A 24,527-nucleotide genomic window follows, 5' to 3' on the forward strand; every position below is an offset into this window, starting at 1 on the left:
AGGAGGAGCGGCTAGGTTTCCTCTGGCCTCTGTGTGGGGTAAGGAGGAGGCACAAGGGTGGCCAAGGGTTGAACAAGGCTGCACAGATGCAGAGGCTTGACTGTTTTCTGGGAACGTCTGAAGGTGGACTGAACTGGATGTGCTGGAAGACTAGGGGTCAGGATAGGCAGTAAGGGAAAGGACGAGGGATGAGGGTCCTCTTGGCCCCTCTGTCTTCCATTTTCACCTGTGTGCGTGAAGGCCGGGTCAGGCTAGTGGCCGTATGGAACCCAGCTGGGCTCCTGCACGGCCCACGCGGATTAACTCTGCACCTTGAAAGGTCAGGGGGAGGGAGGGAGGGGCACAGGTGTATGAGAATCCCAGGGGCTGGAATGAAGCCCATCGGTGGCAGGAGAGACGATGTCCCCAAGAGGTGACCTTTGGTGATGGCCTTTGGGGGCTTTGGACACGAGGCCTGGTGGGTGGATAATGGAAGATCACCAGGGGTGGTCCCAATGAAGCAGTGGTCTGGATTCAACCCAAGTGGGCCCCCCCACACACACACCTGGGGCACCCACTCTCTTGGCCTCCCTGAAGGTCTGTTAACCTGCTGCAGTGGCCTGACGGGTCCTCAGGGACACGGAGGGCAGCAGGTGGCCCTCAGGCCGGGACGTGGTGAGGTGTGAGTGTGGGACAGGGCGACAGAGACAAGCTGGAGGGCCTGGGAAAGAGAATCGCGGGTCCCGGGTGCGGCCTGCTGGTGTCCGCTGTGCCCCATGTCGAGAACACAGCCTGGTGGGGTGAAGGGGCCCAGGTTGAGCAAGGGCATGCAAGCGGGGACGAGGGATGGGGGCACGGGGCCGCTCCGGTCTTTCTTGGGTTTAGGCCTGGAAGGCGGCAGGCAAGACACCCAGTCCACCTCTGCTCCGCCCTCCCGCGCCTGGGTTTCCTCCACTGGAAAATGAGCCCGAGCGCTGGCCCGCCTCCAGGACGCGGCGCGACAACGCCGGGACTTGTACACCCGAGGTCGACGCCGACGCTGCCTCCGCGGGACCCAGCTACCGCGCGCCCCGAAATCGTAAACGCCGCGCCCCGTCCCTGAGGGGCGGAGCTAGCGCCGGTCCCGCCCCTCCGTCCCAAGAACTCCCGCCAGCGCGCCCCCCGGCCCAACTGCAGCGCGTGACGCGGGGCGCGCGGCTCCGGCGGCCACCGTGGGCGGGCGCAGACTGCCGGGACGGCAGGGAGCGGCGGCATGGCGGCGGCGGGGTCGGCGGGGCCCGAGCCCATGCCGAGCTACGCGCAGCTGGTGCAGCGCGGCTGGGGCAGCGCGCTGGCGGCGGCGCGGGGTTGCGCGGACTGCGGCTGGGGGCTTGCTCGCCGCGGCCTGGCCGAGCACGCGCACCTGGCGCCGCCCGAGCTGCTGCTGCTGGCCCTCGGCGCGCTCGGCTGGACCGTGCTGCGCTCGGCGGCCACCTCGCGCCTCTTTCGGGTCAGTGCTGCAAGGGGTTAGGACGTGGGGGCCCCGGGCTGGAGGAGCTCGGGCCGCGGAATCGTGGGCCGCCGGGTGCCTTATCGGTCAGGGCGGGGTGGGAGTGGGGGTGGATGCGGGGGTGTGACCGGGCTGGGGAAGCGTGGGACGTGGGGACCCCGACTCGGGTAGGGTGTTCAAGATGTGGGGGAACAGATCCGGTCAGTGAGGCACAAGGAGGCCCCGAGAGGTGGGAGGGCCTTGGCTGCTGCGCACTCTTTCGGACCCGGTGGAGCCGGAGACCGAGGAGCGGAGGACACAGGAGGAGAAGGTTGGGCGCACAGGGGCCGTCTGCGCCTTGCTTCTCCGGGTCTTGCGGGGCGCTGTCCGAACCATGTTGGTGTCCTGGGTCGGTGCGGCGGCGGGACTGGCTTGTCCGCTGCTACGGGGAAGAGGCCGGAGCTGCCCGCTCGCTGTAGCTCGGCTCTCTGGAGTCAGCGCCACCCTCCGATCAAGGGATGCAAAAGCCGGGGCTCGCTGGCGACGCCGCGTTCTCAGTCTTTGGGAGAGGTCGTGCGGCCTGGGTCCTCGAAGCCGGACTGTACGGCCCCCAAGGGGTCGTGACCGAACTACTGAATTTCCGGCGAGCCTGGGAAGGCCACCTCCCCAACCTGGAGAGTGACCGGGGGTGACATTGGTGCCTGGTCTCCCTCCTTTCCTTGGGGAGGGGTCGCTGCTGTGGGAGCTTGTGGGAAGGCGTTTGGACTCATCGCTGGGCTGTGACTCCCCCGAGGACCAGCTGGGGTCACTCCGCCCGTCTGACCAGAGCTGGCAGGGGGTGCAGGGACAGAGTGCCCGGAGCCAACAAAGGGGCCTTTCTCTGCTGGCAGGGAAGAGGCTGGCCCTTGTTAAGTCGAGGATGGGATGTTGTCTGGCTGCCGTTGTCCCCACCCCCATATGACCCACATGGTGGGTAGAGACCCCAGCCACCACCCTGCTCCAGGGAGGGGCGGCAGGCACGACAAGAGCCGCTCCACATGTCAGCTCTGGGCCCAGTCCAGCGTTGTTGCTTCCCCCACCTTGCAAGTTCCAGCTGGGAGGTGGGAGGTCCAGGAACACCAGAGCCCAGGAGGGGATACGGTCACTTTGGGACTACCAGGTTGGAGCAGGCTTCCTCCTCACTTCCTGAGGGAGCTGGGTAGGGGACAGCAAGATCACAGCGCCCCCACTTTTGGAATCCCAGGAGTTCTGGCACTCACTCCAAATTTGTGGCTCGCCCTTCCCCAGAAATGGGTGGGCTGCCTCGTCCAAAGCTCATCTTCTTGGCAGTTGTCTGGTTGCCAGGGGTTACTGGAGCTGGCTCCAACTGTCTCCATGGCGACTGTTGGTGCTCCAGCCCCCTCAGCCTCTCCTAGGGGAAGGGGGCGGGGCTTGGCCGGCAGCTGTGGAGCCCCGCCCCCAGGGAGATTGAGGCTCTGAGCCCCGCAGATTCCTCCACGTCTCACCGTTGCATGCCCCCAGTTCTCTTGTGCCTTCCCCGATGTCCCTTCAGGTCCGCCTGTCTTTGATATCCTTGCCCTGACCCTCTTTATTCCTCTGCTGCATCCTCCCTTCCTTTGTCGCCCTGCATCCCCAGGTCTTGCCCCACATCCCTCCCCCATCTTCCACAGCCCTCTCTTCCTCTCAGGTCTCCCCAGATTTCACCTCTGAGGCACCCCCTTCCCCTCAAGTTTCTCCCCCTGGGGATCACTGGGTTCCAGCCCCCTGTGTCCCCCACAAATGCCCCCAAATTTGCCTCCATGCTCTCTTCACAGGTTCACCCCCACCACGCCTTCCAAATCTTCTCTTTAATCCTCCCTCCTCCCTGTCATACCCCCAGCTCCTGTTGAGACCCCCCACCCCCAGTCCCCTAGACTGACCCAGTGATCTCCCTGGCTTTACACCCACACGTCCCCTTCCTCTGCTCACAGCCTCCCTCACGTTTCCTCTCAGGTCTCCCCCATCACTCCCCTCCCCAGGCCACTGCGGCTGGACAGCTGGGCACTAAGTTTAGCCCTTGGCAGGCGCTCGTGGGCTCTGGTTACGTTCCAGGAGGCTGTGGGGACCTGGCCCGGCCCTCCCCAACACTGCCTGGCCTGGGGAGTCCCCGGGCTTCGGTTTCCCTTCCCTGGAGGAGTGGACCTGGGCCCCCAGCGCTGATGGCCCACCCACCTTCTCACCCATAGCCCCTAGCCAAGCGGTGCCGCCTCCAGCCCAGAGATGCCGCCAAGATGCCTGAGAGCGCCTGGAAGTTTCTCTTCTACCTGGGCGCCTGGAGCTACAGCACCTACCTGCTCTTCGGCACTGACTACCCCTTCTTTCACGACCCACCCTCCGTCTTCTATGGTAGGGCACCTCCCAGGGTGGGGCAGGTTGGGGGAGGGCTGTGTTTGGAACTCAGAGAAAGCTACTTTGGGGAGCCCGACGCTCATCAGACATCCCATGCTGGACGTCGGCCCTGAGACAGTGGCAATCGAGGGGCCTGTGGGCCAGGAAAGGGGGCACCTGACCCTGTGTCAGGACTCAGGGAGACATCCTAGAGGAGGTGACCCCTTGGGTGGGCCCTGGCAGGCAGTCCAGCACATGCAAATGCCCTGGGGCTTGCATGAGCGCGATGTCTAAAGGCCAGAGGAGGACGGCAGGAGCTTGAGTTTCATCCTAAATGGGGTGGGTTTGTGGATTATAAGAAGCTTCTGGCTCCCAGGAAATGAACCTTGGGTAAGGAGGGGAGCCGGGCCCAGGGGGCAGGTGAAAGACCAGTGTGGCTTGGACCAGCTTGGCGAGGAGATATAGGTGGGGGGAAGTGACTGCATCCATTGAGTGGATTCGATGTGGAAGTCTCATGGTCTGAGCTGTGGGTGGGGGGTGGGCAGGAAGGTGACTGCAGCGCTGTCTGTCACCAGCCGGGAGGCTGATAGAGAACAGTCTGCAGTGAGGGGTCAGACGTCGCTACCCTTGTGCTGACCACACAGGCCGTGCGTCTGGGACACACATGGACGTGTTTCCTGCCGTGTGGTATAAACATCCTGAGAGGGTTCCTGTGGCCCCAGGGAGCTGAGCATGGAACCCCTGTGTGTCTCTTTCTGGGACCCTGCTGTCCGCAGGACCGCTTTTCCCATGTTGTAAATCCCTGGGGGGAGGTTTTAGTTGTCATTCAATTTTCTTTTATGAGAATGAACTGTAATTGAACTCTTTCAAAGTTTCGGGCATGGACTTGCCTCTGGCTCCTCCTTATAAATTATTCTTTGCGACTACACTTGCAACTTAGCTGCTTCTTTGGGTGCACATTTATTGAGCACCTACTGTGTACCAGGCGCTCTGCTGGCACAACTGTGGGCAGGTGAGAGAAAGGGCCCTACCCCTGTGTCTTGGGGTAACAGACCATGAAATAGGAAATCTGTTGATGGTGGCAAACACAGGTGAGAAATCTTGAGTGAGGAGAGGGGATATGGGGTGTCTGGGAGACGGGGAGAAGGGCATTTTCTACAGGGATGGGGAAAGTGTTAGCTAGTGTCCAACTCTCTGTGACCCCATGGACTGTATAGCCCACCAGGCTCTTCTGTCCATGGAATTCTCCAGGCAAGACTACTGGAATGGGTAGCCATTTCCTTCCCCAGGGAATCTTCCTGATCCAGGGATTGAACCCAGGTCTCCTGCATTGCAGGCAGATTCTTTACCATCTGAGCCACCAGGAAGGCCACAGGGATGGGAATGGTCCCACCAAAGGTGACTTATATGTGGGGACTGGGAGGAGCCTGGGACAGATAGGAGATGTAAAGGCTACTGTCAAACAGACCCGCTATTGGCTGACCAGAAACAGCAAGGAGCCCAGTCAGCTGGGGCCAGGGCAGTGGAGCCCTTAACCAGAGGGCCGAGAGCAGAAGGGGGGACACTGACAGGATGACTTGAGGGGCTGAGGACGGGAGCTGGTGTCTGTGTCCAGAACAGGGCTGAAGCAGGGAGAGAAGTGGTTAAGAAATGTTTTAAGGGGATCCCCCCCTGGTGGCCCAGTGGTGAGGACTCTGTGCTTCCACTGCACAGGGCACAGGTTGGATCCCTGGTCAGGGAACTAAGATCCCGCGTGCCACTCGGCATGACCAAAACTAAAAAAAGAGAGAGACAGAGGTCACATCATTAAAAATTTTGTTGAAAGCAGAATTGGTAGGATTCACTGCCAAACCAGAGGTGGGTATGAGAGGGGAGGAGGGTGGGGCTGATGCTGGGGTCTAGGGGGTGGAGGTGGGGCAGGTGTGGGGAGACCAGGAGCTGATCCTGGAGGTCGAGGAGGGGGATGAGGCAAGGGTGATGTGGAAAGTCCAGAGCAGCAAGGGAGTGTGTGTGGAGACGAGGTGCCCTGCCTGCCCCCCTCCAAATGTGCCAGGAGGCACAGACGCAGCCCGGATGGGGAGTTATCTGCTCCCCATGTCCCTCTAGCCCAGATCCAGGGCCCATGGCTGGAGAGGGGCTGCTCCCCACTGTACCAGTCTTGAATGCAATAGGTGGAAAAGTGGATGTCCAGTTTCCACAGAGGGCGCCTCCATGTCCCTTCCTTCTGAAGAGGGACAGAGGCCCCTGGCAGGTGCGGGGTGGGGGGCTCCCTCTGCTGACTGCTGCCCGGCTGCACACACAGCGTGGCGAGAGACGCTCCCAAGACTGAGTTTGGCTGCTGAGTCTCGGGAGCCCTGGACGTGTTAAAGTTGGGGGTGAGTGATCTGTCGGGTGTTTTGCGTTTTTAAAATTAGTTAAACATAACATAGAATTAACTATTTAATTTTATTTATTAATTTATTTGGCTGCCCCATGTGGCTTGCAGGATCTTAGTTCCCTTGTCAGGGATTGAACCCCTGCCACCAGCAATGAAAGTGTAGAGTCCTAACCACTGGACTACCAGGGAATTCCCAGAATTAATGATTTTAACCAGTCACAGAAAGACAAATATTGTGTGATTCTACTTATATGAGGCACTTAGGGCTTCCCTGATAGCTCAGTTGGTAAAGAATCTGCCTGCAATGCAGAAGACCCTGGTTAAATTCCTGGGTTGGGAAGATTCCCCTGGAGAAGGGATAGGCTACCCACTCCAGTATTCATGGGCTTCCCTGATGGCTCAGATAGTAAAGAATCCACCTGCAATGCGGGAGACCTGGGTTTGATCACTGGGTTGGAAAGATCCCCTGGAGGAGGGCATGGCAACCCATTCTAGTATTCTTGCCTGGAGAATCCCCATGGACAGAGGACCCCACCAGGCTCCTGGGCTCCTCTGTCCATGGGGTCGAGAAGCGTCGGACACAGCTGAGCGACTAAGCCCAGCACAGCACAGGGCTGTCAGATCCACAGAGACAGAAAGTCGATGGTGGGGGCCAGGGGCTTGGGGGAGTGGGGACAGTGGGAGTGTCCAGCTGGAACAGAGTTTCAGTTTTACAACATGGAAAGCGTCTTGGGGATTGGTTGCCCAACACTGTGAATATACCTAGTGCTACTGACTTAAAAGTGGCCTAGATGGTACATTTTATGTTATATATATATTTTTAGCACAATTTTTAAAAATTCACCATTTTAAAGTGAGCAAATCAGTGACAGCACAGTCACGTGTTGTCCAAGCACCATGTCTGTCTAGTTCCAGAACATTTCCAACTCACCCAAAAGGAGACCCATCCCCATTAGCAGCTCCCCATCCTCCCTCTCCCAGCCCCAGGTAAACACTAATCTGCTTTCAGTCCCCACGGATTTGCCTGTTCTGGTCATTTCTTCTACATGGAATCATTGGTTTGTGATTATATGTGACTATTTTGCGTCTGGCTTCTTCTACTCAGCATCATGTTTTTGAGGTTTATCCACATTGTAGTGTGTGTTAATGCATCTTTCCTTTTTGTGGATGCACAATATTCCATCGTGTGAATTTATCCCGTTTTGTGCATCCATTCACCTGCTGACGGGCACTGGGGCTCTTCCCCTTTTGATGACTGTGACTAGTCCTGCCGTGAACATGGGTGTAAAGCGTCCCTGTGTTCATTTCCCTTGGCCGTAGGCCAAGAGCGGGCTTGCCAGGTCATGGGGTCTGTGTATTCCCAGCCATCGAGGTGGCTGCGGGGAGAACGGACTGTCAAACAGTCAGGAACAGGCTCTGGGGGCCAGGAAGCTGGGGCAGTGCTGGGAGGAGATGGCAGTGCCTGGTCCAGGGCGGGGGTGGGGGCAGGGACCAAGGAGGGGCCCTCCGAGAGGCGCCCAAGCGGGTCTCTGTTGCAGGAGGGGCTGGGGCACAGGCGAAGGCTTGTCACTGGAGGAGGCAGCTAGGGGGTAAGGCTCCAGGGGGGACTTGAGGGTCTAGCTCCAGGTCATGGAGGCCGGGGGTGGGGACAGGAGACCTGGGATGGAGCCCGCGGAGGCCATTTCAGGGGTGGGGTGAGCAGGAGGAGCTGCAGACAGCAGGGCACAGCCCGGAGTTCTCGGTCAGGCCAGGCAGAGACTGGTGATGGGCTGAGGAGGGGACAGAGGTGGTAGAAGTAGCTGGGGGTCGGTGTCCCTGGGAAGGCTCAAGACTGGAGTGTGAGTGGGCGCGTGTGTTGGGGGTGGCCGGGGGGAACTACAGGAGGGAGCGAAGTGGAGCTGGGCGCTCTGTGCGGGAGCACCCACACTCATGGGCACGGGCTGGCACAGTGAGGCAGGTGGCACCTCCATCAGTCTGGACTTTGCTGGGAGGGTCTCGAGCAAGCCTGGCGACTAAGAGACAACAGGAAGGGGGCCTGGGGCAGAGTTGGAAGTTCTGCACAGGACCGATTTCAGGGCTGCTGTTCAGTCGGTCAGTCGTGTTCAACTCTCTGCGACCCCATGGACTGCAGCACACAAGGCTTCCTTGTCCCTCACCATCTCCCAGAGTTTGCCCAAGTTCATGTCCATTGAGTCGGTGATGCCATCCAACCATCTCATCCTCTGCCACCCTCTTTTCCTCCTGCCTTCAGTCTTTCCCAGCATCAGGGTCTTTTCCAATGAGTCGACTCTTCACATCAGGTGGCCAAAGTATTGGAGCTTCAGCTTCAGCATCAGTCCTTCCAATGGATATTCAGGGTTGGTTTCCTTTAGTATGGACTTGTAGGAGTCGTTTTGAGGGTAGGAGCACCTTTTTCTGTAGATGTAGAATCGGTCTAGAAGGTAATGCCTATTCCTAAACAATGACGGGTGGAGAGTGGGTAACAGAAACCCGGTCACCAGCGCACCTGCAGAGACATGCGGCACACGCCTGCTTGAGGGGGTGAGTGGGGTCACGGGGGTCCCAGAGGCCCTGTGAGTCCCTGACGGCACGGTGCGGCCCTCCCCAGACTGGAAGACGGGCATGGCGGTGCCACGGGACATTGCAGTGGCCTACCTGCTACAGGGAAGCTTCTACGGCCATTCCATCTATGCCACGCTGTACCTGGATGCTTGGCGCAAGGACTCAGTGGTCATGCTTGTCCACCACGTGGTCACCTTGATCCTCATTGTGTCCTCTTACGCCTTCCGGTGAGTCCAGGGGGAGACAGGAGGGTAGAGGGTGCTGGTGTGAGCAGTGGCAGGAGGCTGGCACAGGACAGAGGCTGATCCTTGGGTCAGGCATGGGAGTGTCCGTGGGGGAGGCTTCTGGAGAGAGATTCTAGAGTGATGGGGTGAGACAGGTGCAGAGAGGCCCTCCTGCCCCCACCCCATCTGTGCCACTTTAACCCCTCCTAGATGGCATCCTTGGCCGGGTCACAAAGCAGGTGTTTACTGAACACCTGCCATGTGGCAGGTGCTGCTGGGGGTGCGACCATGAGCCCGACAGACCCTGATGTTCCAGAACCCACCGTGGCCACCACATGGGGCCACAGGCTTCAAGGCAGAGCCTGTCCAAGCCACAAGCTGCTGTGTATGTAGAAGCCACTCTGATTCCAAGGCAAAGGAGAGTGAAAATACCTTGCAAGCCCTTTGTTATCTCATTTACATGTTGAATGACAATATTTCAGATATGCTGAATTATTTAGAATATATTATTAAAATTCATTTTACCTCTTCCACTTTATTTTTTTTTAACGTGGCTGATGGAAAATTTAAAATGAAAGTGGGATTAGCAGATGTTAATGATTACATATAGAAGGGTTAAACAACAAAGTCCTACTGTATAGCACAGGAAACTATATTCAGTACCCTGTGATAAATCCTAATAGAAAAATATGAAAAAGAATGTATATGTAAGAATGTGCTTAATCACTCAGTTGTGTCTGACTCTTTGTGACCCCATGGACTGTAGATAGCCAGGCTCCTCTGTCCATGGGATTCTCCAGGCAAGAATACTGGAGTGGGTTACCATTCCCTTTTCCAGGGGGTCTTCTCAATCCAGGGATCGAACCCAGGTCTCCCGCATTGTAGATGAATTCTTTACCAGCTGAGCTACCAGGGAAGCCTTTATATATATAAAAATACATATATATATAAAACTGAACCACTTTGCTCTACAGCATAAATTTAACACAATATTGTAAATCACCTGTACTTCAATAAAATCAAAAAACTAACAATGACGCATACAGCTCATATTCTATTCCTATTGGACTAGCTGTGCCCTCCAGCACAGTGCCTGCTGGCCACGGGTGGCCTTGTTAATGTTAATTAAACTTAAATAAAATCACACATTCTGTACTACAGCGCTGGTGACTCTGTAGCTGGTGACTCTGGGTCTCAGACAGTGCAGGTTTAGAACATTCCTATCATTCCTGAAAATTCTATCAGACAGCCCTGCTCTAGAGGGTAGAGTCAGATAACATCCCCTCACCCCCCCTCCCCCGCCAAAAAAACCGACACTTATCTGAAGGTGATAACTGGAAAACTCGAGTGGAAAGATGAGGACTACCAAGGTGGTGAGGTTAGGTGGGGGGTTGGGGGTGACAGGTGAGCAGAGACTGAAGGGCGGTGAAGGAAGGCTCCAGGAACACCAGGGATGCTAGGTGGTGAGCACAGCCTGTGACTCGGGAGCCTGAGCTGTCAGGAGGACAGAGGGGACGAAGATGTGACCAAGGCATACGGCCACGTCCAGGCTGGGCTCAGGCCGCTGGCCCACGCAGCTGTGAGCGGTCAGGACCGGGGCTCCAGGCTCCTGCAGATCCTGGTGGGGACCCAGCCCGTCTCAGGCAAGCCTGCAGATTGTGGCCGTGTTCAGGTTAAATGTATAAACCTGGGAACATCAGTGAGGCAGTCGCGTTTAAAGTTTGAGGGATCTGGACTTGTCAGGGTCAGGGGTTACAGAGGGGTGAGGGGTCACAGAGGTAAGGAAGGATCAGAGAAAGTACTTGCAGAGAGGTTCCTGAGTCAGGAGGGATAGGGTGAGGGCCTGGGTGGGGCTGCCACAGGGTGGATGCGGTCTGGGCGCTCCTGCTGACCTAGCCGCTTGAAGGGATGGGCAGGGCAGCCGGGCCAGGGAGGATGGCTGCGAACCGCCCACAGGAGGCCTGGGGGGCGGCCAGGGGGCCTGAGTGTGGGTGGGGGTCCCATGTAACTGGCCCTCTGCTCTCCCGCTCTCCTACCCAGGTACCACAAGGTGGGCATCCTTGTGCTCTTCCTGCATGACATCAGCGACGTGCAGCTGGAGTTCACCAAGCTCAATGTCTACTTCAAGTCCCGCGGAGGCGCCCACCACAGGCTGCACGCCCTGGCTGCCGACCTGGGCTGCCTCAGCTTCTGCCTCAGCTGGTGCGGGGAGGGGGCGGGGCCAGGCCGGAAAGGGGTGGGGTTTAGAGAAGTGGGCGTGGCCGGGCCGTAAGAAAGCGGGTCCCAGAGAGGGGGTGGGCCCGGCAGGGAAGGGGGTGTGGCTTAGAAGAGTGGGCGTGGCCGAGCCGGAAGAAAGCGGGTCCCAGAGACCTGGTGAGCCAGGCAGGGAAGCGGGTGGGGTTGGTGAGGTGGTTGGGGCCAGTTGGGAACGGGATAGGGCTTGTGGGAAGGGCCAGGGCCAGGCCGGAGAAGCAGGTGGGGCTTGGTGGGGGCGGGCAGGGCCTGGCGGGGCAGTAGGCGGTGCGAGGCGGGAAGAAGCCAGTGGGCCGGAAAGGACAGAGCAGGAATGGAAACAGAGGGGTAGGAATGAACAAGGGTGGGGTGAGGAGACGGGGACAGATGGAAGATTCCAGCCGGGACAGGTCAGGCACGGGGTGGGGCCGTCCTCCGCTTCTCCCCCACAGCCTCCCCGAGCCGCCCCTTCCTCCTGCAGGTTCTGGTTCCGCCTCTACTGGTTCCCGCTCAAGGTCCTGTACACCACGAGCTACTGCAGCCTGCGGTCGGTGCCTGACATCCCCTTCTACTTCTTCTTCAACGCGCTCCTGCTGCTGCTCACCCTCATGAACCTCTACTGGTTCCTGGTGAGTGGACGCCCGCCACGCCTCGCCGCCCGGCCCTCCGCAGACGCGGTCCTGTTCCGGTGCCCGTCCCCAAGGAGCCCTCCAGGCGCAGGCTGTCTTCTCACAGGCCCAGTGAGAGGGCCACCTTAGGCGAGGGGCAGACGGCGGTCAGGAGGCGCAGGGCTCTCTTCTCACCTCTGCCTTCCCCTCCCACAGTACATCGTGGCTTTTGCTGCCAAGGTGCTGACGGGCCAGGTGCGGGAACTGAAGGATGTGCGGGAATATGACACGGCAGAGGCCCCGAGCCCGAAGCCCCGCAAAGCTGAGTGAGTGTGGAGGGGCCGGCGGCCCTGGTTCATTCCTTTAGCTACCTCTGTCTGACTCGCGCGCTGAGGGCGGGCCCCGGAGACGCGGCGGCCAATGAAGCCCAGGTGGACGCTGCCCCGCACCCGGAGCCTCCATTCAAATGAGAGACTGCAATAAAGGCATGGACGATGTAGCTACAGAGTTAGACGCTGTCAGAACAGACAGCGAGGAAGGTGGGGGCAGAGAGGTGCCTGGTCGGGGCAGAGGGGTGAGGGGTAAGGTCAGGGTCTCAGTGGTGGGAGCTGTAAGGGCCAAGCCCAGTGGTGAGGGGTGGCCGTTGGCCAGGCCTGACAACAACCTCTAAGTGGGGAGCAGGGGCTGCTGTGGGCGGCCCAGAGAACCTGCACTCTGTTCATGCTGATACTCTTTGGCTTCAAGATCCCTTGAGGCAACCACTGGTCAGCCAAGAGACGGGGCTTGGGGTTTGGACCCAGGTGGGAGCCTGGGACAGAGAGCAAAAGGGGCCTCTTGAAGCATTCTGGAGGTGGGCCTGGGGGCTGCCAGCCCTGGGATGTGAGCTAGATGGCACCCAAAGCCCTGGCCTAGAGGGGCCCCAGGGGTGAATGGAGGCAGGCTGGGGTGACCAGCCAGGTCCAAGGCATGCAGCACCCCACAGGCAGTGTGAGGAGTGGTTGAGCAGCAGTGAGGTGGGGTAGGGGGGCCGCTGAAGGCCCCCAGGGTGCTTCACTGCAGACCCTCTGATTTGGCCTCTGGAAGATCGTGAGGGACCAGGCTGGGGAAGATGCTTTCCAGGAAGCAGTGGGCTCAGAGTGCGTGACGCGTGGGTCAGCATGGGCAGTGAGGAAGAAGAGAGAAACAGATGTGGGAAGGGGAGCAGAGAACTGGGCGATGGTCAGAGAGGCCAGAAAGCCAGCACCCAGGGTCGAGAGAGGAGTCAGGCCAGGGAGTGGGGACGGTGGACACGAGAAGGCTGGGCCGCAGGTGAGGTCATCCCAGTGGTCAGATCCCAGCGGTGTTGGAGAACTAACCAGACTTGCTCTGGCTGTAGGTGAAACAGAAATAAAAGGATCAGAGACGATCCAAGACCTCTGGCTTGAGCTGCCGTTCACCAAGCTGGGACTCGGGGCAGGGCTGTGTGCACCCGTGGGGTTGGAAGTTGGGAGACTAGTTCTAAGGATGTTGGATTGTCCATGTCCAGCGAATTTGAGTTGGGAATTGAACATAGAGATTGGTGAGGTCTCACCAAGGAGTCTGACCAACCCTCAGAGGCTTCTGGAAGAAGCAGGGACTAAAGATAACTTCAGGGACGAGGTCAGAGAAGCACTTGCTTGGCCTAAGTCTAAAACTCTGAGAGCTCTTTCTTCTGTAAGACAGTGAACTCCTGGAGAGCCCAAGGCAAAGAGAAAGTCAGACCCCCTAGCCACACCCCGCTCCCTGTTCTGTCTCCCCCAGGAATGTCCAGTCAGAATGTGGGTTGGGAGGCTGGCACCTCCAGCCCCAAATGGCATCATTCCCACTAGGATGGCAAAGAACAAACTCCATACAGAGATGACAGGGGACCAGGGAATGCTGCCTCGTGGACACCACCTGAAGAACCTAATCCATGAGGATAACTAGAATTAGCACAGTTGAGTACAAAACAAGAGGGGATAAAAAGCAATGAGAATGTGGGATGTGCCCCCAAAGAGCTGGTCAGGACACCTCCAAACTGTCAGGTCATGGAAAACAAGAGATGGAGGAGCTGTCCTAGCTCAGACTGACTGAATGCAGTTGTGGAATCCTGGACCAGAAGAGACATCTATAGAAAAACTGGTGAAATTCAAATAAAGTCTACAGTTTAGCTCATAGCAGTGTCCCCGGCGTTGGTTTCTTAGTTGCGACAAGTGCACTGTGGAGATATAAAATCTCAGCATTCGGGGAAGCTTGGACAAGGTCTGCCCTGGAACTCTTTATGCTATCTCTGCAAATCTAAAAATTATTCTAAAGTTGAAAGTTTATGAAAAATGTAAAAGACATGAGAGACCAGCCAAAACAGCATTGGATGTTCTGTTACTTTTCTGAGCCTGCTGTAACAAAGTGCCACAAACCAGGGGGCTTAAAACAACAGAAGGTTATTCTCTCACAGTTCTGGAGATCAGACATCTGAAATGAAGGTGTCAACAGGAGCCACAAACTCTCTCTGAAGGTCTAGGGGAGGATCTGTGCTTACCTCTTCCAGTTTCTGGGTGTTCCTTTTGGCTTGTGACTACATCACTCGAGTCTCCATTTCCTGTCTTCGAAGACATGGTCTCTTCTCTCCAGCTCTTCTCTTATAAGGACATTTGTCATTGGATTTAGACCACTATCATCTCTTTGCAATTTCCTTCACTTAATTACATTTATAAAGACTATTTATCCAAATAGTCACATTCACAGTTCCAGAGATTAGGATGGGAACGTATCTTTTTAGGGACCACAGTTCAACCTACTGTAGAAGTTGTCTCCAACAATTAGATACAGCTTAAAGGAGAATCAGTAAATTGAAAGCTGTGGAGAAATTATCCAGAATGCAGCTAAACACATGGAAAATATGACAACTCAAATGGTAAGAACTATCTGGCTGAGTTCTAAGAAGAGACAGAGAGAGAGAGAACAATGAGAAGACATAACACTGAGAATTCTTCCAGAAAATGACAAACCATAAATCATCAGCAGGACGAATAAGAAAGCATCCTTGCCCCAAACATGGGGCTTCCCTGGTTGCTCAGATGGTAAAGAATCTGCCTGCAGTGTGGGAGACCTGGGTTCAATCCCTGGGTTGGGAAGATCTCCTGGAGAAGGGAATGGTTACCCACACCACTGTTCTTGCCTGAGAATCCCATGGGCAGAGGAGCCTGGGAAATGTAAAACAACCACAGAAAAGGAGATGACCTACAAAACGGTGACAGACTAACAGCAACAAGGGAAGCTGGAAAACTGTAGAGTCAGATATCACCTCCAACGTGGAAAGAAAGTAACAAGAAACCAGGACTCTTGTATACAACTTGAAAAACAATTACTCAAGAGAAAAGATACCTGCTGGCTTAAATGAGATCCTGGGTTTTGTCCCCAGCATCCCCATCAAGAGAGAAAAAAAAAAAAAAAGAAGAAGAATATCCACAGGAACAAAAATTAAGAATGCTTACCACTTGCAGACCTTCTCTACAAGAATATTTCAGAAAACAGGAAAACTACACCCAAGAGATACATAAGCAGAGAAACTGACACGTATCTGGGTAAAATTCTTTTAAATGCCTCATCTCAGAGATTAAAAAAACTAGAGCTGGGACTTCTCTGGCGGTCCAGGGGTCAGAACTCTGCAGTTTCCACTGCAGGGTGTGCAGGTTTGGTTCCTAGTTGGGAACCCAGGTCCCACATGCTGCACAGCCAAACATTTAAAAAAATGTTAAAGAATCACAAAGATGCCATGTTTGGGTCAAGCTTAATAAAATAAATAAAAATAAATGCCATGCCCTCCTCCAGGGATCTTCCCAACCTAGGAATCAAACCTGCATCTCTTATGTCTCCTGCATTGGCAGGTGGGTTCTTTACCACTAGCGCCACCTGGGGCATCCCAGGGGATTACCTTTGGGTAATCTATGTTAGTCGCTCAGTCGTGTCCAACTCTTTGCAACCCTGTGGACTGTAACCCACGAGGCACTTCTGTCCACGGGATTTTCCAGGCAAGAATACTAGAGTGGGTTGCCATTTCCTTCTCCAGGGGATCTTCCCGACCCAGGGATCAAACCCGGGTGTCCTACATTGCAGGCAGACTCCCCGCTTCTGACCTGGTTAAAGACTTCAACTCCAGGATAAATGCAGGTTGCAAGTAAAGGACAGGAAGACACATTCAGGTGTGACCTTTGATCTGGAGGAATCTGCACAATGCAGCCCTAAACCATGGCAAGAGGGGACCCTGGGAGGTTAAGTCTGTGCTCCTCAGCAGGTGGCTCAGAAGCAGGAACAGATGTTCCTTTTTGTATTTTTTAAACTTGATTTTTATGATGTGTCTTTGTCCGTGCTGGGTCTTTGTTGCTGCTGGGGCTTTCTCTGGCCACGACGAGCGGGGGCTACTCTCTAGTTGTGGTGCTTGGGCTCCTTGTTGCACTGGCTCCTCTTGTTGCAGAGCGTGGGCCCTGGGGCGCGCAGCCTCAGTAGCTGCCGTTTCCAGGCTCTAACGCACAGGCTTGGTAGTCGTGGTGCGTGAGCTCAGTTGCCCTGAGGCATGTGGGAGCTTCCCAGTTCAGGGATCGAATCCATGTCTTCCTGCACTGGCAGGCGGATTCTTTACCGCTGAGCCATCAGGGAAGCCCAGGAACAGATGCTCTTTTAAAGCACAGAACACTTTTCAAAATTGAAGAAAAAAAAAAAAAAACAGGCCACAGGAGCAACCTCCGTTGCTCAGGACCAGGATCACGCAGACCATGTATGATGAGAAAATTCAGTTAGGTCTGCAAACAGTAAGAAAACGGTGGCTGAGAATCACTTGGAAGGACTCGGAGTGGAATCATGTGGCAGGGCGGCACCGATGCCTTCCTGGCTCCTGCTGGTTCTCTCTTCTCATCTGCCTCCACGGGACCCCTCCTGGGTCTCCACCTCCGGGCCCCTGCAGTGGCCCCCACGTCCTGGGCATGACCTTGGCATGAAGCCCCCGTCATACCCTCAGGCTGCTGGGACCCCCGTCCATCCAGGCCCCTTGCCCCACTCTGGCTGCGCTGATTTGCCAGCCCCACCTCCCCAGACGTTGGTCTTCGCCGCGCTCTCAGCAGGCCCTGCGGTATCCGAAGAGCTGAGACCCCCCCGTCTGGCCACAGCAGCCACGTGGGCCAAGGGTCCTTAGTGATGCCGGGGCGGTGCCTGCGCTCCTGGGACTCTCCCTCTCCTTGGCCAGCAGCTGTCTTCACCATCGTCCCCTCACCCGATGACTGGCCCCCGTGTCCCCAGGAGGAGGATGTCCACCCTCTTGCCTGGCTGGCTGGCTGGTAGCTGGTCTGTCTCCTGAAGCCACCATCTGGGCCACCGATGTCCACCCCCTTTCCTGCTCAGGGACATTCTGATCAAGGAGAGAAGCCGCCTCTCTCTCTGCCCTTCTCTGCCAGTCTGGCCAGCTTCTTCCCCACCCCACCCCCCTTTACAGCACAGCGCCCCCCTCCCCTCCCTTCCCAAACCCAGCTCCCTCTGGGTTCTTTCCCCCCTCACCCCCTGAGACCACTCCTGTCTGCTCCACTGATGCTAAACAAACCTGGCGGTCACTTAAACCCCTCCCCTTTTTAAAAACAGTTTTATTGAGATGGAATTCACACACCATGCAGTTTGCCCAATTACCATGTGGAATTCAGTGTTTTTGGCCCATCCACAGAGTTGTGCAACCCTCACCATGGTTTTAGGACATTTTTGTCAACACCCCAAAAGAAACCTCATACCCAGCCCAGCCCTCCTTTGCAATCACCAGGCGCTCCTGCTCCCCGCTTCACTTCCTGCCGCCTTCCTGCTCATCTGCCTGGCTTCCCGCCTCCCACGTCACTGAATCCAACCGGACTTCCCAGTGTCTCTCCCAGCTCCCAGGGTCCCTCTGAGCAGCATTCTCTGTGTCAGTGTCTGCTTGACATTCTCAGCACCTCAAATATCCAACATCAACCCCCAGCCCCACTCCCAAACTACCTCTGCTGTACATTTGCCCATCACAGCTGATGGCAACTCAAGGTGTAAGCCTTCCAAAACCCTCGAGAGACCCCCTTCTCTCCCTTCTCCTTATCCTCAAGGAAATATCCAGAAACCACCTGGGTCTCTGCCTGTCCACATCTCCCTCCAGCTTCCACCCTCACTCTGATTTTTTTCTTTCCCTGCAGTGTTGCACTGAGACTAAAAATGTATAAATCTGATACTGCAGAGAGGCCGTCCTGCCAGAATTGGGTACTCCCCTCCCCCCACAAATACTAACACTGTTTTTGAGGAGGGAGGGGGCACTTGGAAGCTTGTGCAGAAAAACAAACCTGAATAACCCCAGGAAAGCTCTGATAAAAAGGCCCAGGGCAGGGGATACAGATCCTTGGAGGTATTAAACCTTCTATAAAAGTATAGGAATTAAAAACAGCGGGAACAGAGCTGAGCCCATCAAACGTTAACAAAGAAGCAACCCCCGGGAGGGAAGAAGTGTCAGTGGGACGCTTCCTTGGTAACCATCTTTATCTCACATCAGCCCTCAGCACAAACTTCCAAAAGATCAAAGATGTCGGTGCAGAAATGAAAGATGTGCAATCAAACAAACGGAAACGAGAGACTGTTGTCCAACAACGGAACTATGAGAAGCCTCGAGAAGCCAGGAATCCCACCTATGCTCCGTCTAAAGGACCAACAGGCAAAGCCAGAAGCTGTGGGACAGATGGGCCGTCCACAGGGGGCTTATCTCTGATCTCCTAGATAACAGACTCCTGTGGTGGCAGTGAGAGGAAGCAGCGACCCACGGAGAAGTGGGCCAAGGGGGAGAGATGTGCTCCCAGGAAGGGGCATCCAGGGCTCCAGCCCAAAGGAAGAGCGAATCACAGTGACTGAGACAGCCTCCTCAGGAAAGTCTGTGTCCTGACATGGAAGGGTCTGTGGGCTAGAGTGCTCCACAAACCAGAGGGCAGGATTCTCAGAAAAACGGTGGTGGATTGCTAGGAGTCATCCAGTCAAACTGAGTTTTCTGTGCTTTCTGATGTCTAGATCATGAGAATGTATTTGTTGTTTAGTCGCTAAGTCGTGTTTGACTCCTTTGCGATCCCCTGGACTGTAACCCTCCAGGCTCAATCTGTCCATGGGATTTCCCAGGCAAGAATACTTGAGTGGGTTGCCATTTTCTTCTCCAGGGGATCTTCCTGACCCTGAGATCAAACCCACATCTCTTGCATTGGCAAGCAGGTTCTTTACCACTGAGCCACCAGGGAAGCCCAAGAATGTATTACTGGCTCAAAGAAAAAAATACATTTGTGTGTAAGTGGACTGTAGAACTCATTTCAGCAGAGACTGATGGATCGATCACGTGCAAAAGCATGAAGAGTTCTCATACGTGGGAACAGGAATGGCCAATGGCCATGACCATTAGGCTGCAGTGAGGTCCATCTTGGCATCAGCAGACTGGCAGTTAAACAGGGCGTAACTCTGAGCAAGGGCTGGCAGTAGCGGTGAGAAGCAGGGGCAGGCCTGTTGGGTCCAGTAAGGTGGGCCTGGGTAGACCACTGAGAGCACAGGTCTCCTCCCAGTGGGAAGCCCAGACACCTGCCAGGAGCACAGGCAGGGAAGACGGAATTAAAGGGAGCACCAGGGCACATGGGTGCCATCTCAGCTGCACCATTTGGAAAATTGAAGTGCAGGAGCACACATCTTTATAGACAGTTCAAAAGATGCAAGCCATGCACATTGTTTAGAAGTTAGGGGTCTTTCTCTGGGATCTCAAGCTGGGCACTTATAGTATTGATTCTTTTTTTTAAACACCACATAACTTGTTTTAAGGACATGGAAGCAAAATAGGGGCTGTGGCAGATGTAGACAGCGGGCAGTGGATGGAGAATCGTGGCCTGGGAAGCCTTTCTTGGTAAGGCTCCTGGAGGTGGGAAGGAGCCTGCCCTGTCCCAGTGGGGTCGCAGGGGGCTCTGGTCAATTCTGCCTCCTGTGGAGGCAGAGGTCCAGGTCCTGGTTCAGGTAGAGTTGGTAGGTAACTTGCCCTCCAGCAGCCGCGGGTGGCTCAGGAGTTGGGGAGGGGAGAGAAGGGTTTAATTGTGGGGAGGAGCAGGGACCACTTGGCCGGCAGGCAGATGGCAGGGTCTTTTGGCCTTGTGGGCTGGGAGGAAGGATGGAGGCGGAGCTGGGAAAAAAGATATGAAAGGCCAGGAGGGCGGGAGAGGGGTGGGGGCTGCTGCTTAAGGGCGTGGGGTCCCCAGGCTAACCTGGGCCGGTTCTGGCTCGCAGGAAGCCGCTGAGGAATGGCCTGGTTAAGGACAAACGCTTCTGAACCCCTCCACCCCGGCCTCGCCGCCCAGGACCCAGTCCCACCCAACCTCGCCCTAGGAGACCGGCCACGCGGCTCCCCAGCCCGCCCCAGGGACCCTAACCCTACCAGGCTCCGCCCCCTCCCCAACCCACTCCGCCTTGGCCGCTCCCCGGACCCCTGCCCCACCCCCCAGAGACCCCGCCCCTGCAATTGGTCCCTATTTGGCTTCAAGATCGCGGCCACACCCCCCGGGACCCTGACCCAGCCCAGATCTCTCCAGGGACCCCGGTCCTGCCCCCAGCCCACAGGTCAGGGAGCCCGACAGGCCCTGAGCACTCTCCCGGCCGCTGCCTGTGAGGAAGATGCCACCTCTGTGCCGCCGTCCAGCCCGCCGAGTCCTCCTCCTCCTACTGGCCCTGCTATTGCTCTCATCACCCCCGGCCTGCGCTCCCGCGCCCCCGGGCCCCGCCGCCGCCCTGCTCCAGGCTCTCGGATTGCCCGACGTGCCCCGGGGCCCCCCCAGATCCCGGCCCGTACCCCCTGTCATGTGGCGCCTGTTCCGCCACCGGGACCACCAGGAGGCCAGGGCGGACCCGCGGAGGATGCCCCCAGGCGCCACCTTGCTGCCGTGCCACGTGGAGGAGCTGGGGGTCGCCGGAAACATCGTGCGCCACGTCCTGGACCGCGGTGAGTGGGGTCTGCGCTGGCGGCGTGGGTCTGGGAGGCCAAAGAGCCCTGAGGATCCCCACCCATCCCGTCCAGCCCGCAAGCAACCTGGGCTTCAGTACTCCATGCGGTCCTGGGCGTGGACACCTGTGGGGACAGGGGATGGGGGACAGCGAAGGGAGCGGTCCGAAAGCCAGGCTCTTCTACTCTGAGCCGGGCCCCCTGGCTTGCAGCTGAAGCCCTGCCCCCACTCCATCGCAGCCCCTCTGCCGCTTCACACCACTTGATGTCTTCCTGCCGATGCCACCCCGCCCCAGCATCGGTTCCCCTGGCCCGAGGCAGGCTTTCGCTCATCCCCCACTCGCCGATCTCCACTCCGCCCCCGCCCGCCCCCTGTCTGCCTAAGTCCCCAACCGCGGGCAGACCCCAAATGGGTAGGGCTTCTTCCTCGCAAGTGATGCCCTGCCCCCACTCCCTGGTGCTTCACACCACTTGACGCCTTCTAACAGACGGTGCGCCCCCATCTCCAGATGCTCACCTTTCTCTGCAGTCCCCAACCCAGACCCCCCTCGTGGGCCAGCCAGCACCGAGAGGGGACCCAGCGCCAGCCAAGCCCTCTCCCTTTCTTCCCAGGAGCGGCCGCCCGCCCCCCGGAACCCGCCTCAGCTGCAGGGCAGTGCCCTGAGTGGACCGTCATCTTCGACCTGTCGGCCGTGGAACCAGCCGAGCGCCCGAGCCAGGCCCGCCTGGAGCTGCGCTTCGCGGCTGCAGAGGCGACAGCGGGGACGACTGGCGGCTGGGAACTGAGCGTGGCGCCGGCGGGAGCAGGCCTCGGGCCGGTGGGGTTCCGCCAGGTGGTGCCCACGCTGGGACTGCCGGTGCGTGCCGAGCTGCTGGGCTCCATCTGGGCCCGCAATGCCTCGGCGCCCCGCAGCCTCCGCCTGACGCTGGCGCTGCGTCACCGGACCCCCGCGGCCTGTGCGCGCCTGGCCGAGGCCTCGCTGCTGCTGGTGACCCTCGACCAGCGCCTGTGCCACCCCCTGGCCCGGCCGCGGCGTGAGGCCGAGCCCCCAGTGGGCGGCGGCTCCGGGGGCGCGTGTCGCGCACGGCGGCTCTATGTGAGCTTCCGCGAGGTGGGCTGGCACCGCTGGGTCATCGCGCCTCGCGGCTTCCTGGCCAACTACTGCCAGGGCAAGTGCGCGCTGCCCGCGGTGTTGTCTGAAGCCGGCGGGACTCCTGCGCTCAATCACGCGGTGCTGCGCACGCTCATGCACGCGGCCGCCCCTGGCGCCGCCGGCCTGCCCTGCTGCGTGCCCGCGCGCCTGTCGCCCATCTCCGTGCTCTTCTTTGACAACAGCGACAACGTAGTCCTACGGCACTACGAAGACATGGTGGTGGATGAGTGCGGCTGTCGCTGACGGGGGCAGGCAGGCTGGGGTGGGGGTAACAATAAACACTACTGTGGTCTGCTCTGCTGGCTCCTCTGGTCTTATTACGTGGCCAGGATGGGGGGGGGGGGCAGGGGATGCTGGCAGCCATCGACCATCACCGTTGACCACGAAGGTAATGGGTGGGGGTTCCCAACAGTGATGCCACCGGACAAACCGTCCCAGAGCCCAACATCTAACGAATCTGAAACCTAGGAACCGCCGGGCGCAGGCCCAGGCCCCCTTTTTCAAGCCGTCTCAGCTTTGTCATCAAGGTGGCTCTGAACCCCACATCCTCAACCAGTCAGACCCCCAGGCCAAGTGCTCTGCCACACACCCCTGCAGTTACCCAACCCCAGTGTGAAAGCAAGAGATGTTTATTAAGATTTTATTGGTGACAAAAGAGCTTAAAACAAATTGACCAAAAACCAAAAGTTACATTGCCTTGGTACAGATGTTTTTCTAATTTGGGGAACTTATAGTAACTGCTGCTAAGAAGGTGGAGAAAAAAAGCAAACAGCACAAAGCAGAGGCAAAGCATTCCAAGGAACAAAACAGGGTGGGTGGGTGTCACCCATGGGGACGGCGCACGAGGGGTCACAGCAGAAACCTATCCAAACTATGCAGCTACCAAAAGAAGTGGGGACCGAAGGCCCTGCAGCGAAGGTGATAGGGGGCCTGCCAGAGAAGGCGGCCCGCGCCCCCTCCCTCCTGTGTGCCAGAGGAAGGGGGCCTGCGGCTCCCTCTCTCCCGTGTGCCAGCTGGAGGCTGTGGGATAAGGCACACTGGGAGGGGGGTGGTGGGGTCAGGGGCACCAGGGCCTGGACAGGCAGGGTTAGGGTTAGACGGTCCCCAACCAGGGCCGGCCAGGGAGGCTAATACCCCACAGTGTGCGAAGAGCTGGGCGTGGGGGGGCCTCTGCCAGCAACAATAACTTCAAGTTGCAGTTCAGACCCAGGCAGAGGCCCCGTGTAACGCCTGATGTGACAAACTCTTTCAAGCCCTTTAGCACAGAACCAACTTATTTTGGAAACTTACTCCCTTCTCCCCCCACAAACGACCCTACCTCATTGAAGCTGTGCCCGCGTGTAGAGCGGCTCCAAACTAGTAGGGCAGGTGGGGAACAAGGTGGGGGTGGGGGGCATTCAGTGAATCCAACTGGCCTCAGGGGTGGCGGCGGCCTCCCTGGGAACAGGTACAGGTCCTCCTGACTGCCGCCTTTCACCAAATCCTCAGGAAGGACCCTGGGGAAGAAGCAACTGGCCGGGGAACAGCCACCTTCCAGCCTTCTGGCCTCATGGCCAGTCCCGCCCGAAGCCCCTCCTGTGGGGCCAAGTCCACGGTGCACGGCAAGCGCTCTGCTTCTTCGGAGTCCAGCAGAGACCTCGGAGCTGCCTGACCGGCCCAGGACTGTGCTACCTCACTGCCCTGATGCGCTGGGAGAAGCTGCTGGAAGCTAAAAACTGAAAAAAATCCTCCTCCCATCACAGGGGTTGATTCTAATCTTGAGTTGTGTTGGCATGTTTATACTTCGTTTCTGGAAGCTTGTCGCATCTCCCAGGTCCACCACTAAGATTTGAGAGACAAACTCAGGAAAGTATATTTTTCAGTACTCCTTAGAAAGAATTTTTAAAAAACAAACAGAAAAACACAAACCACCATATTTTCTTGAAATGAAAACCCTCCTAGAACGCAGGCAGCATGAGCGCAGCGGTATCAGAGCCGGTGTGGACAGAACCCACACTCTGCGGGGCTCTCCCCGCACGGCCGCCACTGCAAGCAGCCTGCTCAGCACAGAATCGCGAAGTTTTTTCCTGCTAAAACGTAGTCCCCTTTCAGTAAAAGAGAAAAGAAAGAAAAGAACAGAGGAAAGGGCTACTCTGAGATGAGGGTCTTCCTCCCTCCGCCCCGGTCGCAGACCCAGGTGTGGACGCGGCGGGCGAGCTGGGCCCCTCGCGCGCGGGGCTGGCGGGGCTCGCTGGCGGGCGGTCCTCCGTGGCCGCCCCGCCTCCCGCTCTCCCTTCCGGTCTCCGTGCCGCCGCGCGCCAGCAGAGGGCGCTCGCTCTGCCTCGGGCTCCTCTCCCTCTCCTGTTGCTCGCAGTGGTGCTTCAGTTTTAGCAGTGGAAAACAGGTATCCATTTATTTTTATTTTTTATTACCCAGAATAAGATGCTGATGGACTAAGCCACATAGCTTAGCTCTTCCGCTGCCACCTGCCAGGGAGAGAGAGAGGGCAAGAGGCTTCAGAACAGGCGGGAGCCAGGGCAGCTCCCCGTTCCACCTGGCCCCATTCCAGGGGCCGC

At 57.5% G+C, this 24,527-nt stretch overlaps 3 protein-coding genes across 6 annotated transcripts in view; 2 read left to right on the forward strand and 1 right to left on the reverse strand.

Moving 5' to 3' along the window:
* Positions 1-1,003: 1,003 nt before the first annotated feature.
* Positions 1,004-20,571, forward strand: CERS1 (ceramide synthase 1). 3 transcript variants are annotated; one of them, XM_043910874.1, is made up of 7 exons: positions 1,004-1,468; positions 3,673-3,832; positions 8,800-8,980; positions 11,018-11,179; positions 11,691-11,838; positions 12,034-12,143; positions 13,597-18,355. In XM_043910874.1, the coding sequence occupies exons 1-7, from the start codon at positions 1,232-1,234 to the stop codon at positions 13,694-13,696; spliced, it is 1,098 nt and encodes a 365-aa protein (XP_043766809.1). In that variant the 5' UTR covers positions 1,004-1,231; the 3' UTR covers positions 13,697-18,355. The 3 variants fall into 3 exon arrangements, with proteins under 3 accessions (XP_043766809.1, XP_043766811.1, XP_043766810.1); XM_043910876.1 differs by lacking the exon at positions 13,597-18,355 and adding an exon at positions 20,433-20,571 and having other exon boundaries at positions 1,006-1,468; XM_043910875.1 differs by lacking the exon at positions 13,597-18,355 and adding an exon at positions 20,110-20,283 and having other exon boundaries at positions 1,009-1,468.
* On the forward strand, positions 20,494-22,268 carry GDF1 (growth differentiation factor 1). The gene is made up of 2 exons (XM_043910873.1): positions 20,494-20,818; positions 21,431-22,268. The coding sequence occupies exons 1-2, from the start codon at positions 20,494-20,496 to the stop codon at positions 22,213-22,215; spliced, it is 1,110 nt and encodes a 369-aa protein (XP_043766808.1). The 3' UTR covers positions 22,216-22,268.
* Positions 22,269-22,585: 317 nt separating this feature from the next.
* The window catches only part of UPF1 (UPF1 RNA helicase and ATPase), a 34,129-nt gene continuing 32,187 nt past the window's right edge, over positions 22,586-24,527 (reverse strand). For both annotated transcript variants that reach the window (XM_043910871.1, XM_043910869.1), the window contains exon 24: positions 22,586-24,437. The gene's annotated coding sequence lies outside the window, so the exon portion shown is untranslated. The remainder of the gene's footprint in view (positions 24,438-24,527) is intronic.

The sequence above is a fragment of the Cervus elaphus genome, chromosome 9, assembly GCF_910594005.1.
Source record: "Cervus elaphus chromosome 9, mCerEla1.1, whole genome shotgun sequence".
Classification (NCBI taxonomy): domain Eukaryota; kingdom Metazoa; phylum Chordata; class Mammalia; order Artiodactyla; family Cervidae; genus Cervus; species Cervus elaphus.

What these genes read in the sequence shown, in the direction of transcription:
- CERS1 (XM_043910874.1), top strand. Translation starts at nt 1,232, where the DNA reads ATGGCGGCGGCGGGGTCGGCGGGGCCCGAGCCCATGCCGAGCTACGCG. An exon ending in CTCAGCTTCTGCCTCAGCTG is followed by an intron (nt 11,180 to 11,690) that starts GTGCGGGGAGGG and finishes TTCCTCCTGCAG; the next exon opens with GTTCTGGTTCCGCCTCTACT. An exon ending in TGAACCTCTACTGGTTCCTG is followed by an intron (nt 11,839 to 12,033) that starts GTGAGTGGACGC and finishes CCCCTCCCACAG; the next exon opens with TACATCGTGGCTTTTGCTGC.
- GDF1 (XM_043910873.1), top strand. Translation starts at nt 20,494, where the DNA reads ATGCCACCTCTGTGCCGCCGTCCAGCCCGCCGAGTCCTCCTCCTCCTA. An exon ending in GCGCCACGTCCTGGACCGCG is followed by an intron (nt 20,819 to 21,430) that starts GTGAGTGGGGTC and finishes CTTTCTTCCCAG; the next exon opens with GAGCGGCCGCCCGCCCCCCG.